Source organism: Pelophylax lessonae (assembly GCF_965119305.1).
Source record: "Pelophylax lessonae genome assembly, chromosome: 6".
NCBI classification, from domain to species: domain Eukaryota; kingdom Metazoa; phylum Chordata; class Amphibia; order Anura; family Ranidae; genus Pelophylax; species Pelophylax lessonae.
Genome location: NC_138773.1, coordinates 167,347,241 through 167,361,208, shown reverse-complemented (window position 1 = coordinate 167,361,208; position 13,968 = coordinate 167,347,241). Strand labels below are relative to the sequence as shown.

Here is a 13,968-nt window from a genome sequence, read left to right as displayed (position 1 = left end):
GGCTGGCTGGCACCGGGCTGCTGTGGGTGGGTCCCTTCCAGGGTTTAATTTTTCCTCCTGACATTAAGCCAGTAAATGTTCCAGACACTGAGTACCAGCTCTATTCAGCAATATATTGTAACATACATCTATCTGGCAAATTACGCCTTCTGTTATAATGGAAATGCTTTACAGTTTAAAAATCCATAGCTAAAAAAGCAATTGTTTTAAATATTGCAAAGATTGCATAGTAAACCACTAGTTAAGTGGTTTAGTAGCAGATACAAAGGAGTGAAAAATAAATGAAATGGCTCGATGACACTCAGGAGCATGCATGTTTCTAAATAGCTTCAGTTGCCCAGATTCCAGGGAAAAACTAGCCTTTTAGCCAATGAGTCCAGTATGATGACAGTCCCATAGTTGATGGTGGGGTGGTAAAAGGCAATTGATGAGAGAGGGGCAGAAGTTGATGGTAAAGGGGTACAGGGGTCAGGAAGTGATGGTGGAAGGGGGTAGAAGTTAACTGGGGGAAGGACAAGAGCAGAAAATGAGAGGGCCCAGGAGTGTATTAGTATATTATATTGAGGATACAGGCAAGCAAGGATGAGTGGAATAAATTCAGAGAGGTAAAGTGAATTGTGGGATATTAATAACCAAGGGAGGTGGTGGAAGATGTGCAGAACATGGGCCAAAGACCAAAGGAGGTCCATTGGGCTTGTTTTATAAGGAGCAGATGAGAGATGGCCAGAATATCAGAGCAAAGGGGCTGGACATATAAAATTAACCTTAGAGCAGAGGGAGCCTTTGTGAAGAGAATATATGACATCTGTGAATATCAGTAGTACAGGAGCATGGAAGAGCAATACCGATAGTGGGGGCAAAAGTGGACAGAATCATGGATGGGAAGGTAGAGGAGAAGGCAGCAGTAGAAGACAAAAGACAGCTTAGGGAATATAGTCAGCAGACAATGGCTGAAAAGGACAGAGAAGATGCACAGGTATGAACTGCTGATGCTCGCTCTTGTTGGCATGAACAAAACACAATGTGACCTTCTTCATAAGCCAGAATACACTAAAGTAAAGGGTGGGACTTAGCAGAAAGGGGCAGGACTTGGCACCCACCATCCATCGAGAGCATTGTGTGTTTTCTACCAGGCGATGTTGATGCACTGTGTTCAGTGCTTTTTAAGGTAATTTTTATCTACTTATAAGCATTAAAGTGTTATTTAAGGATAAAGCACTATGTCAGGACCTTTTCTTTCATGGTTGGGTGGATCCACTTTGGAGATTGGAGGTTTATTGCCCTAATGTTCTCGGATCCCTTGAGGAAGAGGTCTGTTATTCACTGAGTCCCCTGAATAGGATTATTGGTCGTACCAATTGTGTCATCAGGATCTGGAATATTCTGATATCTGGGAAAGTCCTATGCCCTATTAGCACGTCTGGTAATAGAGGGGCTATCCATAAGGTGAGGAGACTGCATTACTGGGTGTCGGATTCACTAAGCAGAGCACATTGTACCTTTGTGTGCATGATCACACTTTATTCACATTGGGACTTTTTATCTCTGCATCCACGTTTACATTTATGTTTATATTGTAATTTTTAGCACTGTACTCTTTATTGTTTTATTTACACAACTTTAGCACTTAAATCAAACTGCAGCCAACATTTTGAATCAGTTAGGACCCAGCTAGCGAGCAGGAAAATCTGTAGCAACCAAGTAAACCAAGAGACAATCCAGTGCATTTGATTTGAATAAAGAGTACTTTGATCCATGTGCCTGTGCCTGCAGCAGCCTCGTGTACTGAAGGTCTGGGTCAGAAGACCTGGAACGTTCATACAATGCAATGATGGTGGAGAAGGAAGGAACAGGGGTACTAAAGGTTTGACTACAGGTAGCTGAGAATTTTGAGCAGTAGGATGCAGAAGTGAGACACTTGATAAAGCACTGCAGGGAAGCAGAAGAGAAGTCACAGAAAGGAAAAAACAGTAACAGAGAGATAGAGAGGGTAAATGTGTCCCTATTTAGGGTATTTACTTCTTTTTTTTTTGTCTTTCATGTTTACACAAGCAAACTTTGTTACTGCTTTGTTTCTTCTTTGTAGATTGCTTCTACCATTTAGATATATTATCAGTTTTAAAAATGATAGTGTTCACTAAACCCAGCCTAGAGTAAATTTTACACACCAGTGTCAATGGCATTTTTAGCTAACGTAATGTGATCCAGCCCCGGGTTATGCTGTAACACAGAGATATGATCATAGCCTGACAGATCCTTATCTCTGCTGGCTAAAGTTGCCATTGCATACTGAGCAGCCAACATGGGTAATCGTTAACTATGTGCATACCAAAGATCAGATTACTGTTTCACTTCTACTGTCTGAGAAAGAATTTAGCAGAACCTCAGTGTCAGATTGAGAGATTGCGGGTAGCCATTTCCAGTCTGTTTACATGTTGTCCTCTTTTATTTTTGAATACATCTTTGCAGAAATCCTGTGTATACCCACGCTCATTCCCTATTAGTGCATAAACATTATGGTCAAAGGCAGAAATGGATTGCCACCACATCTTGCATTTGTATCTAATTTTCAACCTACTTCTTTGTTCAAAACTTATGACACCTGGCTGTACCCCACCATTAATTTAACCACTTCTGGACTTGAAGTTTTTACCCCCCTAATGACCAGGTCATTTTTTGCGATACGGCACTGCGTTAATTTAACTGACAATTGCGCTGTCTTGCGGCGGTGTACCCCAATAAAAATTATGTCAAAGTTTTCCCACAAACAGAGCTTTCTTTTGGTGGTATTTGATCACCTCTGCAATTTTTTTTTTTTTTTTTAGGGCTATAAACAAAAATGAGGCACAATTCTGAATAAAATACAAAATACTTTTTACTTTCTGCTATAAAACATTCCCAAAAAAAAAAAAGTAAAAAATCTAATTTTTTCATCATTTTAGGCCAATATGTATTCTGCTACATAAAATCCCAATAAGTGTGCGTGTTTGTATAGGGCAAAGATTTATGTCATGTTTATTTATTTATTTTTTTTACTAGTAATCGTGGCGGTCAGCGATTTTTAGCAGGACTGCAACATTGCGGCGGACAGATCAGATACCTAACTAATATTCTTGACACTTTTGGGGGGACCAGTGACATTACTACAGTAATCAGTGCTAAAAATATGCACTGTTACTGTACTAATGACACTGGCAAGGAAGGGGTTAACACAAGGAGCGATCAAAGGGTTAAATGTGTCCCCAGGGGGCGATTGCGGGTGCCCGGCGCCTGCTGATTGCCCCCCCCCTTACTAGCTGTCCCGCGAAACAATGTACAGAGTCACAGTATAAGTACGACAGCTGGTGGGCAAATGGTTAAAGTTCATTTGTAATTACTGTTGGCCATTCATTAAAAAAATATTACAAGAACGCCAGCTCTTCTAAGACTATGGGTTAATGTGCCAAAAGACCTAATAAACCCAAAGATAAATAGCACAAGAAGGGACAAAGCCCATTTGAATAAATGGGATCAGTTTTACCTTGTGGCTAGGCCAGTCTTACCTATAAATATAAACACAAGCACATAGGGAGGTTAATTTACTATAGGCAAATACAGATGCATCCAAAAAAAATAGAATATCACCAAAAAGTTAATTTATTTCAGTAATTAAATCCAAAAAGTAAAACTCATATATTATATAGATTTGTTACACACAGAGTGATATATTTCAAGCATTTCTTTTGTTAATTTTGATGCTCATTGCTTACAGCTAGAGAAAATCCAAACATCAATCAATATCTCAGAAATTTAGAATATTACATAAGACTAATAAAAAAAGGATTTTTTAAACAGATAAGTTGGCTTACTGAAAAGTATGTCCATATACAGCATAGTATGCACTATACCAATACTTGGTCGGGGCTCCTTTTGCATGAATTACTGCATCAATGCGGCGTGGCATGGAAGCGATCTTTGATAGTGGCTTTCAGCTCATCTGCATTGTTGGGTCTGGAGTCTCTCATCTTCCTCTTGACAATACACCACAGATTCTCTAGGTGGTTTAGGTCAAGCCAGTTTGCTGGCTGATCAAGCCCAGTGATACTATGGTCAATAAACCAGGTATTGGTACTTTTGGCAGTGTGGGCAGGTACCAAGTCATGCAGGAAAATGAAATCAGCATCTCTGCTGGTCAGCAGAGAGAAGCATTAAGTGCTCTAGAATTTCCCGGTAGAGGGCTGTGCTGACTTTGGACTTGATAAAACACAGTGGACCAACACCAGCAGATGGCATGGTTTTCCAAATCATCACGGACTGTGCAAAAATTGTATTTTTGTACTTACCACAAAATCTATTTCTCTGAGTTCATTGATGGACACAGCTCTCCATTATTCAGAACCATAAGGGTATATTAACCCCTACATGAGTATGACACTAGGCAGAAGAAAGGCTTGGCTATGCCTATGGGCAGTCCCAGGTGGTATACTCCCCCTCTCTACTATAGGTCTTCAGTTTAGTAACAAGCAGTGTCAAAAGTATTACAACTCCACAGAGGGGTGGGTGCTGTGTCCGTCAATGAACTCAGATAAATGGATTTTACGGTAAGTACAAAAATCCCATTTTCTCTTTTGTTCATGGATGGACACAGCTCTTCATTTTTCTGACCCATAGGGACGTCCCCAAGCAATGTCAAACATCTGGGGTGGGACAACAAAAAATTCCAAGGATAAAACTTAAAGCCAACCAGGTAAAACAGGAGCTCAACAAAAAACAACTGGAGCTCACCTGAAATATACAACCCCAAAGAGAGAACAAGTCATCTAAACAGCAGCCTGCAAAACGTTGCGGCCAAAGGAAGCATCCACAGATGCCAAACACATCCACTTTGTAGAACCAGTGAAAGTGTGCACCGACGACCAAATGGCCGCCTTGCAAACCTGCGCCACTGACGCATGATGACGGAAGGCCCAGAAGCACTAAGCGCCCGAGTAGAGTTCACGTCCATGATCCCAAACAGTGATTCTGACCCCCGAAAAGACTTAGAGGCTGCCAAATACACACGAATTGCCCAAACCAAATCCAGCCAGGGGGACACAGGGCATGTAGAAAGCCAGCCCACGACCCCACTGGGGGGAGGGGTTTGGGGGGGTTGGAGGTGAACCCCGGAGGGACCGACCACTCCAGAGAGTACCTGTGCCCCACTTACCATCATGCAAGGAAGGAAGGGGCCATCTACTTACCAGTCCAGCATGCTTGCGGATAACACTCCCAAGACAGAACCTCCTCGCCACTGAAGTGGGGGGCTGTTGACCAGGTAACACTGTGACGTGGACTATCAGCACCCAGTTATATGTGAGACGTTTAACTCGCTGGCCACCCCGGTCTAGGATGGGGCCCTGTCGCCCAGTATGGAACTTGATTGTAGATATCACAGGAAAAAAAAACAGGAGGAAAAAAAACTTGTTTAAAAGGGAAAAAATTGCCAGGACCAGAAGTCCCGGCAGGGAACTAGGTCCTTACTCCTGACTAGGCAGAAAAAAACTGAAGACCTATAGAAGAGAGGGGGGTATACATCCTGGGACTGCCCATAGGCGATGCCATTTTTTTGCTCTGCCTAGTGTCCTCATCCTGTAGGGGGCAATATAACCCTTTGGTTCTGAATATAGGAGAGCTGTGTCCGTCAATGAACAAAAGAGGAATTTTGCATTTCTTTTGGAAATCAAGGTCCCAGAGTCTGGAGGAAGAGTGAAGAGGCAGGACTTGGCACCTGCCCACACTGCCAAAAGTACCAATACCTGGTTTACTGGTCATGGTATCACTGTGCTTGATTGGCCAGCAAACTTGCTTGACCTAAATCCCATAGATAATCTGTGGGGTATTGTCAAGAGGAAGATGAGACACCAGACCTAACAATGCAGACGAGCTGAAGGCCTCTATCAAAGAAACCTGGACATCCATAACACCTCAGCAGTGCCACAGGCTGATCTTCCCCATGCCATGCCGCGATGATGCAGTCATTAATGCAAAATGAGTCCTGACCAAGTATTGGTATAGAGATACTAAACTGTACGTGGACATACTTTTCAGTAAGCCAACATTTCTGTATAAAAAATCCTTTTTTTTTTTTTTTTTTTGGCTTTATGTATAATTTTCTGAGATACTAAATTTTGGGCTTCTAATTTTTTTATATGCACCTGTATCCTGTGCACTGCAAGTGCAGTTACTCCAGAGCTTAGAAAATTAGGTAAATCTTTACTTTGCAAAGAATACCAAATCACACACGAAGAAAATAAGAAAACTGAATTTTTGCTTGCACATGATGGGATGATAGAAATCAGCAGAGCTTCCCCTCCTTTACTAAGATCTAGAACAGCAGTATATTTGCCTTTAGTAAATCAATTTCAAAGTTGTTCAATGGAACATTAACATTCAATAACACCTAAAACATGATATATTTCACATACATGCTCATACCTTGGATCCTGGCGACATACTGACCCATAATGTCTTTCACTTTTGTTTGCCAAAAGTGGGGTACTAGAATGAGATGGCCATTTGACCCATACAGCCAGGGTAGACTAGAGGAAAACACAAAAATAATAATAATTATACGTGTAGATGCCATAAAATGTTGCATAAAATTTTGCAGTTTTAGGGTTAGATAAGGAATTTTAAAATTAGTAAGATAATAGGAAATGCATAAAATTGGAGAAATGTGGCATGTCTACGTGCAAAGTTATAGCATGGGTTCGAATATACAGTAAAACCTTGGATTGAGAGCATAATTCGTTCTGGAAACATGCTTGTAGTCCAAAGCACTCTTATATCAAAGCTAATTTCCCCATAAGAAATAATGGAAACTCAGATGATTCGTTTCACAAGTCCTTCGGTTTATAGTCTATATACAAAGATTATAGCAATGTGATAGGTTGTGTAACCATAAAATGTCCATCCACAATATGCAGCCTTCCCAATGGGATTAGAAGCAAAATCTAGCAGAGCTACAGAATATAAGAGAGATGAGAGGAGCCTCTAAGTGTAGTAATATGATTACATTTAATGAAGGTTCAACATTTAGCAACTCACATGGTTGATGATTAAAATAGGCACACTTAAGTATGCAGGCATCCGGGGTAAAGCTGTCCACATAGACCATCTTCTGAACCACCGACTCTCACCACTGTCAGTCTGCAATCCTGACCGGGAAGAATAGCCTGCAGTAGAGTGATCTGAAAGTGAGGCTTTGAATCACTCGTGGAGTGCAGCGGGGAAGGGATGATGAAGATGGCTGTGCAGAGGATGGTCTATGTGGACAGCTTTACCCCAGATACCTGCATACTTAGATGTGCCTGTTTTATTCATCAACCATGTGAGTTGCTAAATATTGAACCTTCATTAAATGTAACCATATTGCTACACTTTAGAGGCTCCTCTCTTCTTTTTTATACATGACGATACTTGTATATCAAGACATCGCTTGTATATCAAGTCAAAATTTATTTAAAAAATTTGCTTGTCTTGCAAAGCGCTCTCAAACCAAGTTACTCTCAAACCAAGGTTTTACTGTATATCCAAACATCAAAGAAATTTAGGGAGAGAGGATATATTGATTATTCTAATGACAGTAGTTCCATGCTGTATGTTCTTACTACTGTTAATGGGTTTCACTATGCAACAGTCATTACACTAGTAGGAACTCGAATCAAACTCAAATCAAGGCTTCTAATGTAAATAAAATATTTGCCACAGAACTTAAAGTTTTCTCTTAACCCCCCTGCAAAGTTGCAAGAATAAAAAAAAAATATTAATTAAAAAAAAAAAAAAAAAACACCCCATATACATTTATAAACAAAACAAAGTGAGGTCAGAGCACATTAGTTTTATAATGGATGATCGGGGGAAGTTGATTACAGATTATAAGAAGAAGGCAACTGTATTAAATGCTTTCTTCTCCTCAGTTATTACACAGGAAAATGAGAGGGAAAAGTAATCAAGAATGTATCTTTAGTAACACATCACAGAATGTACCCTTGTGGCTAACAGAGCCCAGTGTTCAAAAAAGACTTTAAAAGCTTAACGCAAGTAAATCACTAAGACCAGATGGCTAACACCTGAGAGTCCTCAAAGAACTCAGTCAGGTCATAGCCAAGCCCTTATTCTGAATTTTTATGAACAGTATACTGAATGGAATGGTACCAGCTAATTGGCGAAAGACCAGAGTGGTACCAATATTTAAAAAAAAGGCAGAGATAAATACCTGGACACTACAGAAACTACAGGCCAGTCAGTCTAACATCGCTAGTATGTAAACTACTGGAGGGGATTTTATATCTATAAATATAACTATAAATATATCTATAAATCTACTAATCTATATTAGTAGTAATCAGCATGGATTTATGAAAGGTCGTACTTGCCAAACAAATCTGTTAACATTCTACAAGGAAGTGAGCTTCCGCTTAGATAAGAGAAGGCCCGTTGATGTGGTATATCTGGATTTTGCAAAAGCATTTGATACAGTTTCACGTAAATGTTTTATTTATAAATTGAGGTCTGTTGGCATGGACCACAAGGTGTGTACCTGGGTAGAAACTAGTTACAGGTGCAAGTCCAAAGGGTGGTGATAAATGGCGTGTACTCAGACTGTTCTGAAGTGGTAAGTGGGCTCTGTTCTAGGACCAATTCTGTTTAATTCATTTATTCATGAGATAGAGGTTAGTATAAATAGTACAATCTCAGTATTTGCTGGTGACACGAAGCTAAGCAGGGCAGTAACTTTACAAGAAGATCTGAATAAAATAAAGGGGTGGGCAGATGAAGTTTAATGTTGAAAAATGTAATGTAATGTACTTGGAGGATTAAAATCTGAACACAAGTTAATCGCTAGGGGGAGAACCTCTGAGGTAATCCAGGATGAAAAAGATCTGGAGGTCCTAGTAGATGACAGACTCAGCAATGGCATATAATGTCAAGCTGCAGCCTGCAAGGACAGCAAAATATTAGCATGCATTTAAAAAGGTACGTATTTACTCAAGAGATAAAACTATAATTCTAAAATAATCCAAATAACGTCACGCTATAGTGCTCAATGTATTAAATTGTGCCAATGAATATCATCATAAAAAACAAAACTATAATTCTGTTACTTTAAAAAACTCTAGTTTGGCCACATCTGGGGTATGCTGTCCAGTTCTGGTCAACAATCCTCAGGAAGGATGTGCTGGGAATGGAAAGAGTCCAGAGAAGGGCGACCAGGCTAATAAGAGACTGTAGGACCTCAGTTATGAGGAACGACTATAAACTTCCCTGGAGAAAAGACGCCTGAGAGGAGATATGATAGCAATATACAAATATCTTAATGGTGATTCTAGCATAGGAAATAAACAATTCAGTTTCAGGGAGTGTAAGATGACGCAGGGCCACTCAATGAAATTGGAGGAGAAGCGGCTTAAACAGTGTAGGGGGTTTTTCATTGTCAGAGCGGTAAGGATGTGGAACTCCCTTCCACAATCGGTGGTGTCAGTGGGAAGTATAGATGGTTTCAAAATATTCTAAGATAGGAATCTTAGTGAACACAGTAAAAAGGGATATGGGAAATGGTATTTGACATGAACACACATACACCCACATAGGTTGAGCTGGAGGGACTGGTGTCTTTATTCAACCTTACCAGCTATGTAACTATGGAATACCCACTAAAGTGGTTCTTTACCACTGGTCTGTGCAAAAAACCACTGCACAGAGCAGGTAAATATACCATGTTTGTTATTTTAATGTAAAAAAATTAGAAGCTTTAACCACCTCCCACCCGGCCACTGTACATATACGGAGATTGCGCCGCCGCGGGCACAAGCAGCGGCGCGTCCCTCAGACACATAGCAACAAGTTGTGGCAGGAGGGCCCTGTGATTGGCCCTCCTGATCACATGATGGCTGTGTCCAATCACAGCCGTCATGTAATGTAAATACAGCCGTTGTGACGGCTTTGATCTCTTCTTCTCCTCACACAGATCCTGTCAGTGAGGAGAAGAAGAGATAATCTGTGCTGCAGCCAGGGGATCAGTGAGTTTGAAGCATTTTTTTTTTGCTAATTACACACTGATCACCCTGCTAGTGTCCCCAAAACACAGTGTCCCCCAAAACAGTGTCACCAACACTGATATAAACATCTGTCAAATGTCTGTCCATGATCATCTGGCACACATCTGTCCCTGATCATCAGGTGCACATCTGTCCGTGATCATCAGGCGCACATCTGTCCATGATCATCAGGCGCACATCTGTCCGTGATCATCTGACTGAACATCTGGTGCACATCTGTCTGCGCACATCTGGCACACATCTGTCCGTGATCATTAGACGCACATCTGTCCTTGATCATCAGGCGCACATCTGTCTGTGATCATCAGGCGCACATCTGTCCGTGATCATCAGGCGAACATCTGTCCCTTATCATCAGACGCACATCTGTCTGTGATCATCTGACTGAACATCTGGCGCACATCTGTCCGTGCACATCTGGCGCACATCATCTGCCAGCGCACATTTGCCACACCTGTCAGTGATCATCGGGTGAACATCTGACTGTGATCTGACGCACATCTAATTGTGAACATCTTGCGCACATCTGTCTGCATACATCTGGCACACCTGTCACATCATCCAAATCTGTCTGTGATCATCTGGTGCACATCTGTCCACGCACATCTGGCGCACATCATCACCTCTATGTGAACTGCCACACCTGTCCGTGATCTGCCACATCTGTCAGTGATCATCGGGTGCACATCTGTCCGTGATCATCCAGTGCACATCTGTCCGCACACATCTGGCACACATCATCACCTGTCTGTGATCTGCCACACCTGTCTGTGATCTGACACATCTGTCCATGATCTGCCACACCTGTCCGTGATCTGCCACATCTGTCCCAGTGAACATCTGCCGCATCTCAGTTCAACATCTGTCACACATCTCTCCCAGAAATCATCCGTGCAAATCTGTCCACATGGCTAAAAAATTATATAGCTGCGAGGAGGCTCTCCATATTCTCTAGAGTATGTCGGATGAGAGTAGCGGGGAACTCTGTCCGTCAGACTCAGATAGCGAGTATGAGCCAGTACAAAGCAGTGGCTCTGAAATGGAAACGGAGGATGACAGAATCCTAACAAAGAGGCTCCGGAGATTTGAGCAGGCGCCGGCTTCCACCAACAGGGCAACATATCCTGAGGCCTCCACCAGCAGTGCAACAAATCCTGAGGCATCCACCAGCAGCGCAGCACTCCACGATTATACGCAGGCATCCACCAGCAGTTCTGCAAGTCTTTGTGCAGTGGCAAGCACAAGCAGGGCATCATTCCTACATGATAGGCCAGCTGCTGGTAACGGGTCATCCCACCCACTACGAGGCAGGGCCCATACTAGCCTCCCGGATGTTCTATTATATCCTACATGGCTGCCCGATACTTCAGCAGAACTTGTAATTCCCCCTTTTACAGCACAGCCAGGCCCTCAAATACAATCAGAAAATGTAACCCCACTTTATTATTTTCATTTATTTTTCACAGATGATCTGCTGAACTACATCGTGGAGCAGTGTAATCTGTACGCCAGCCAACATATTGCCAGCAATCCTGATTCTTCCTTTGCCCGCCCTTTTGTTTGGAAACCCCTCACCATGGAAGAATTTAAAATTTTCCTTGGACTGACCCTCAACATGGGTCTGACAAAAAAAAATGAACTCCATTCCTACTGGTCTACCCAACCTATCCATCATATGCCAGTCTACTCCTCTTTGATGCCCAGAACCTGTTACGAAATGATAATGCGATTTTTACATTTCAACAACAATGCCCAGTGCCTCCCCTGAAATCATCCAAATTACGATAAATTATTCAGAATTCGGCCCCTAATCAATTTTTTTTTGCTCCAGCTTCAAGCAAATGTTTACCCCTGATAAAAATATTTGTGTGGATGAATCCCTAGTCCACTTCACCGGAAGACTTGGAATAAAACAATACCTCCCAAGTAAACGGGCCAAATATGGGGTAAAATTTTACAAGGTATGCGACAAGGCCGTGGGCTACATTTAAGATTTCCAAATTTATGAGGGAAAGGACAGTCAGCTAAACCCCCTGGGTGCCCTACCTATATGGGGACAAGTGGCAAAATCGTCTGGCAGCTGTAAGAACCACTGTTTGGGAAGGGTTACCACCTATATGTAAACAATTTCTACAAAAGTCTCCCACTTTTCCGCCATCTCTACCTGAAAAAGACTGTGGCCTGTGGGACAGCACGGTCCAACCGCAAGGGCTTCCCACAGAGATTGATCACCAAAAAATTTAATCTGGGGGAAAAAGCCAGTATGCTTAATGAAGAGGTACTAGCTCTGAAGTGGAGAGATAAAAGAGACGTCTACATCCTTTCCACAATACACGACGACACCCTGGTGGAACTTCAGACAAGACCGAGGTCCCATCCAGAAGCCAAAAAGCATTCATGAATATAACCTATTGATGGGGGGGGGGGGGGGGTGGATATGAGCGACCAGCTGATGCAGCCCTACTTGGCCACCAGGAGATCACTGTTCTGGTATAAAAAAGTCACCATTTATATAATTCAGCTAGCCCTGTTCAATTCTTATGTTATTTTTTCCAAATGTACCCAAGGATCCCTAACCTATCTAAAATTTCAAGAGGACATTATCAGAGCCCTTCTCTATCCCCATGGCCATCCCCCTGAACAAATTCGCTCTGATGCATTAGCCAGACTTCATGAAAGGCACTTCCCGGATATCCTCCCTCCTACCCACACAGACCGCAAACCCCCAAAAAAATGTTGTGTATGTTCAAGTAGAGGAATTTGCTGCGACACCCGATACTACTGTCCCCAATGTCCCTCCCAGCCAGGCCTCTGTATTGCAGGGTGCTATCGTGTTTATCACACTTCAATACACTATTAGTATAGTAAAGACATTTTCCCAGTTTCCACTATCGGCTATCTCTGTGTATGACCCGGACTGTTTTTTTTTTATATATATTTCTTTATTAAAGATTTCCAAATACAAAGGTAAAAATTTGTTACAGCTCATTTCATTTTCCTCAAAAAGAACATTTTTCCCAATAAAGCTCCCCACTCCCCCCTATTTTCCCCTAACTTACCCCCCACCCTATCTTACAACTAAAGACAATCCCTTCTTTCTTTAATATTTTGCCATGTCTCCCAAATCTCTAACCTATTCTCATATTGTTCTTCTCCCCACACTCTTAAAGATTCCAACTTTCTCGTTTTCTCCACTCGTAAGAGCCACTCCTTATACGATGGGGGTTCCTTCTCTTTCCAATTCAGGGGAATTAAGCTTTTTGCTGCATTTAACAGGTGGGGGATCAAGGATTTTTTATATTGTTTTATCGACATTTTAGTCCCATGAAATAAACAAACCCAAGGATCTTCATTAATGTCAATGTTGGTGATTTTTTTAATTGCGGCTAAGACTTCCTGCCAGTATTTTCTAATTTTTGGACAATAGCTCCCACCAGATGTGAGCTATTGTACCCATTACTTGACATCCCCTCCAGCAATATTTTGAGTTCTCCTCCTGGTAATTCCCCACTTTATCTGGGGTATTATACCAACGGGAGACCAATTTATAATTAGTTTCTGCCATACTCATATCTATTGCGAAACTGTGAACCAGTTTCAAACTTTTTCCCCATTGGAATCCTTCACTATGGGCACCCAAATCCTTTTCCCATTTTTCCACGAATGGGGGCAATGCCAGCTCCTCACCTTCATTAAGAATTTTATAAACATTTGAAATACTATTTCGTGTTTTCTCAGATGTACATATCTGTTCAAATGGCAATAGTTCATTTGTCCCTCTAATCGGCTGGGGTAGAGAGTTAACAAAGTGTTTCAACTGGCAGTACCTCCATTCAGTGAGGTTCCAGTCCCTTCTCTTTTTCAACTCTGCAAACGTGATAATTTTTCC

At 41.8% G+C, this 13,968-nt stretch overlaps 1 protein-coding gene across 1 annotated transcript in view; it reads right to left on the bottom strand.

The window, feature by feature from the left end:
• RHBDF1 (rhomboid 5 homolog 1) overlaps positions 1–13,968 on the bottom strand; it is a 219,202-nt gene that overhangs the window by 32,340 nt on the left and 172,894 nt on the right. Inside the window, exon 12 of the mRNA XM_082260219.1 lies at positions 6,454–6,557. Coding sequence (XP_082116345.1) covers positions 6,454–6,557 — 104 coding nt within the window. The remainder of the gene's footprint in view (positions 1–6,453; positions 6,558–13,968) is intronic.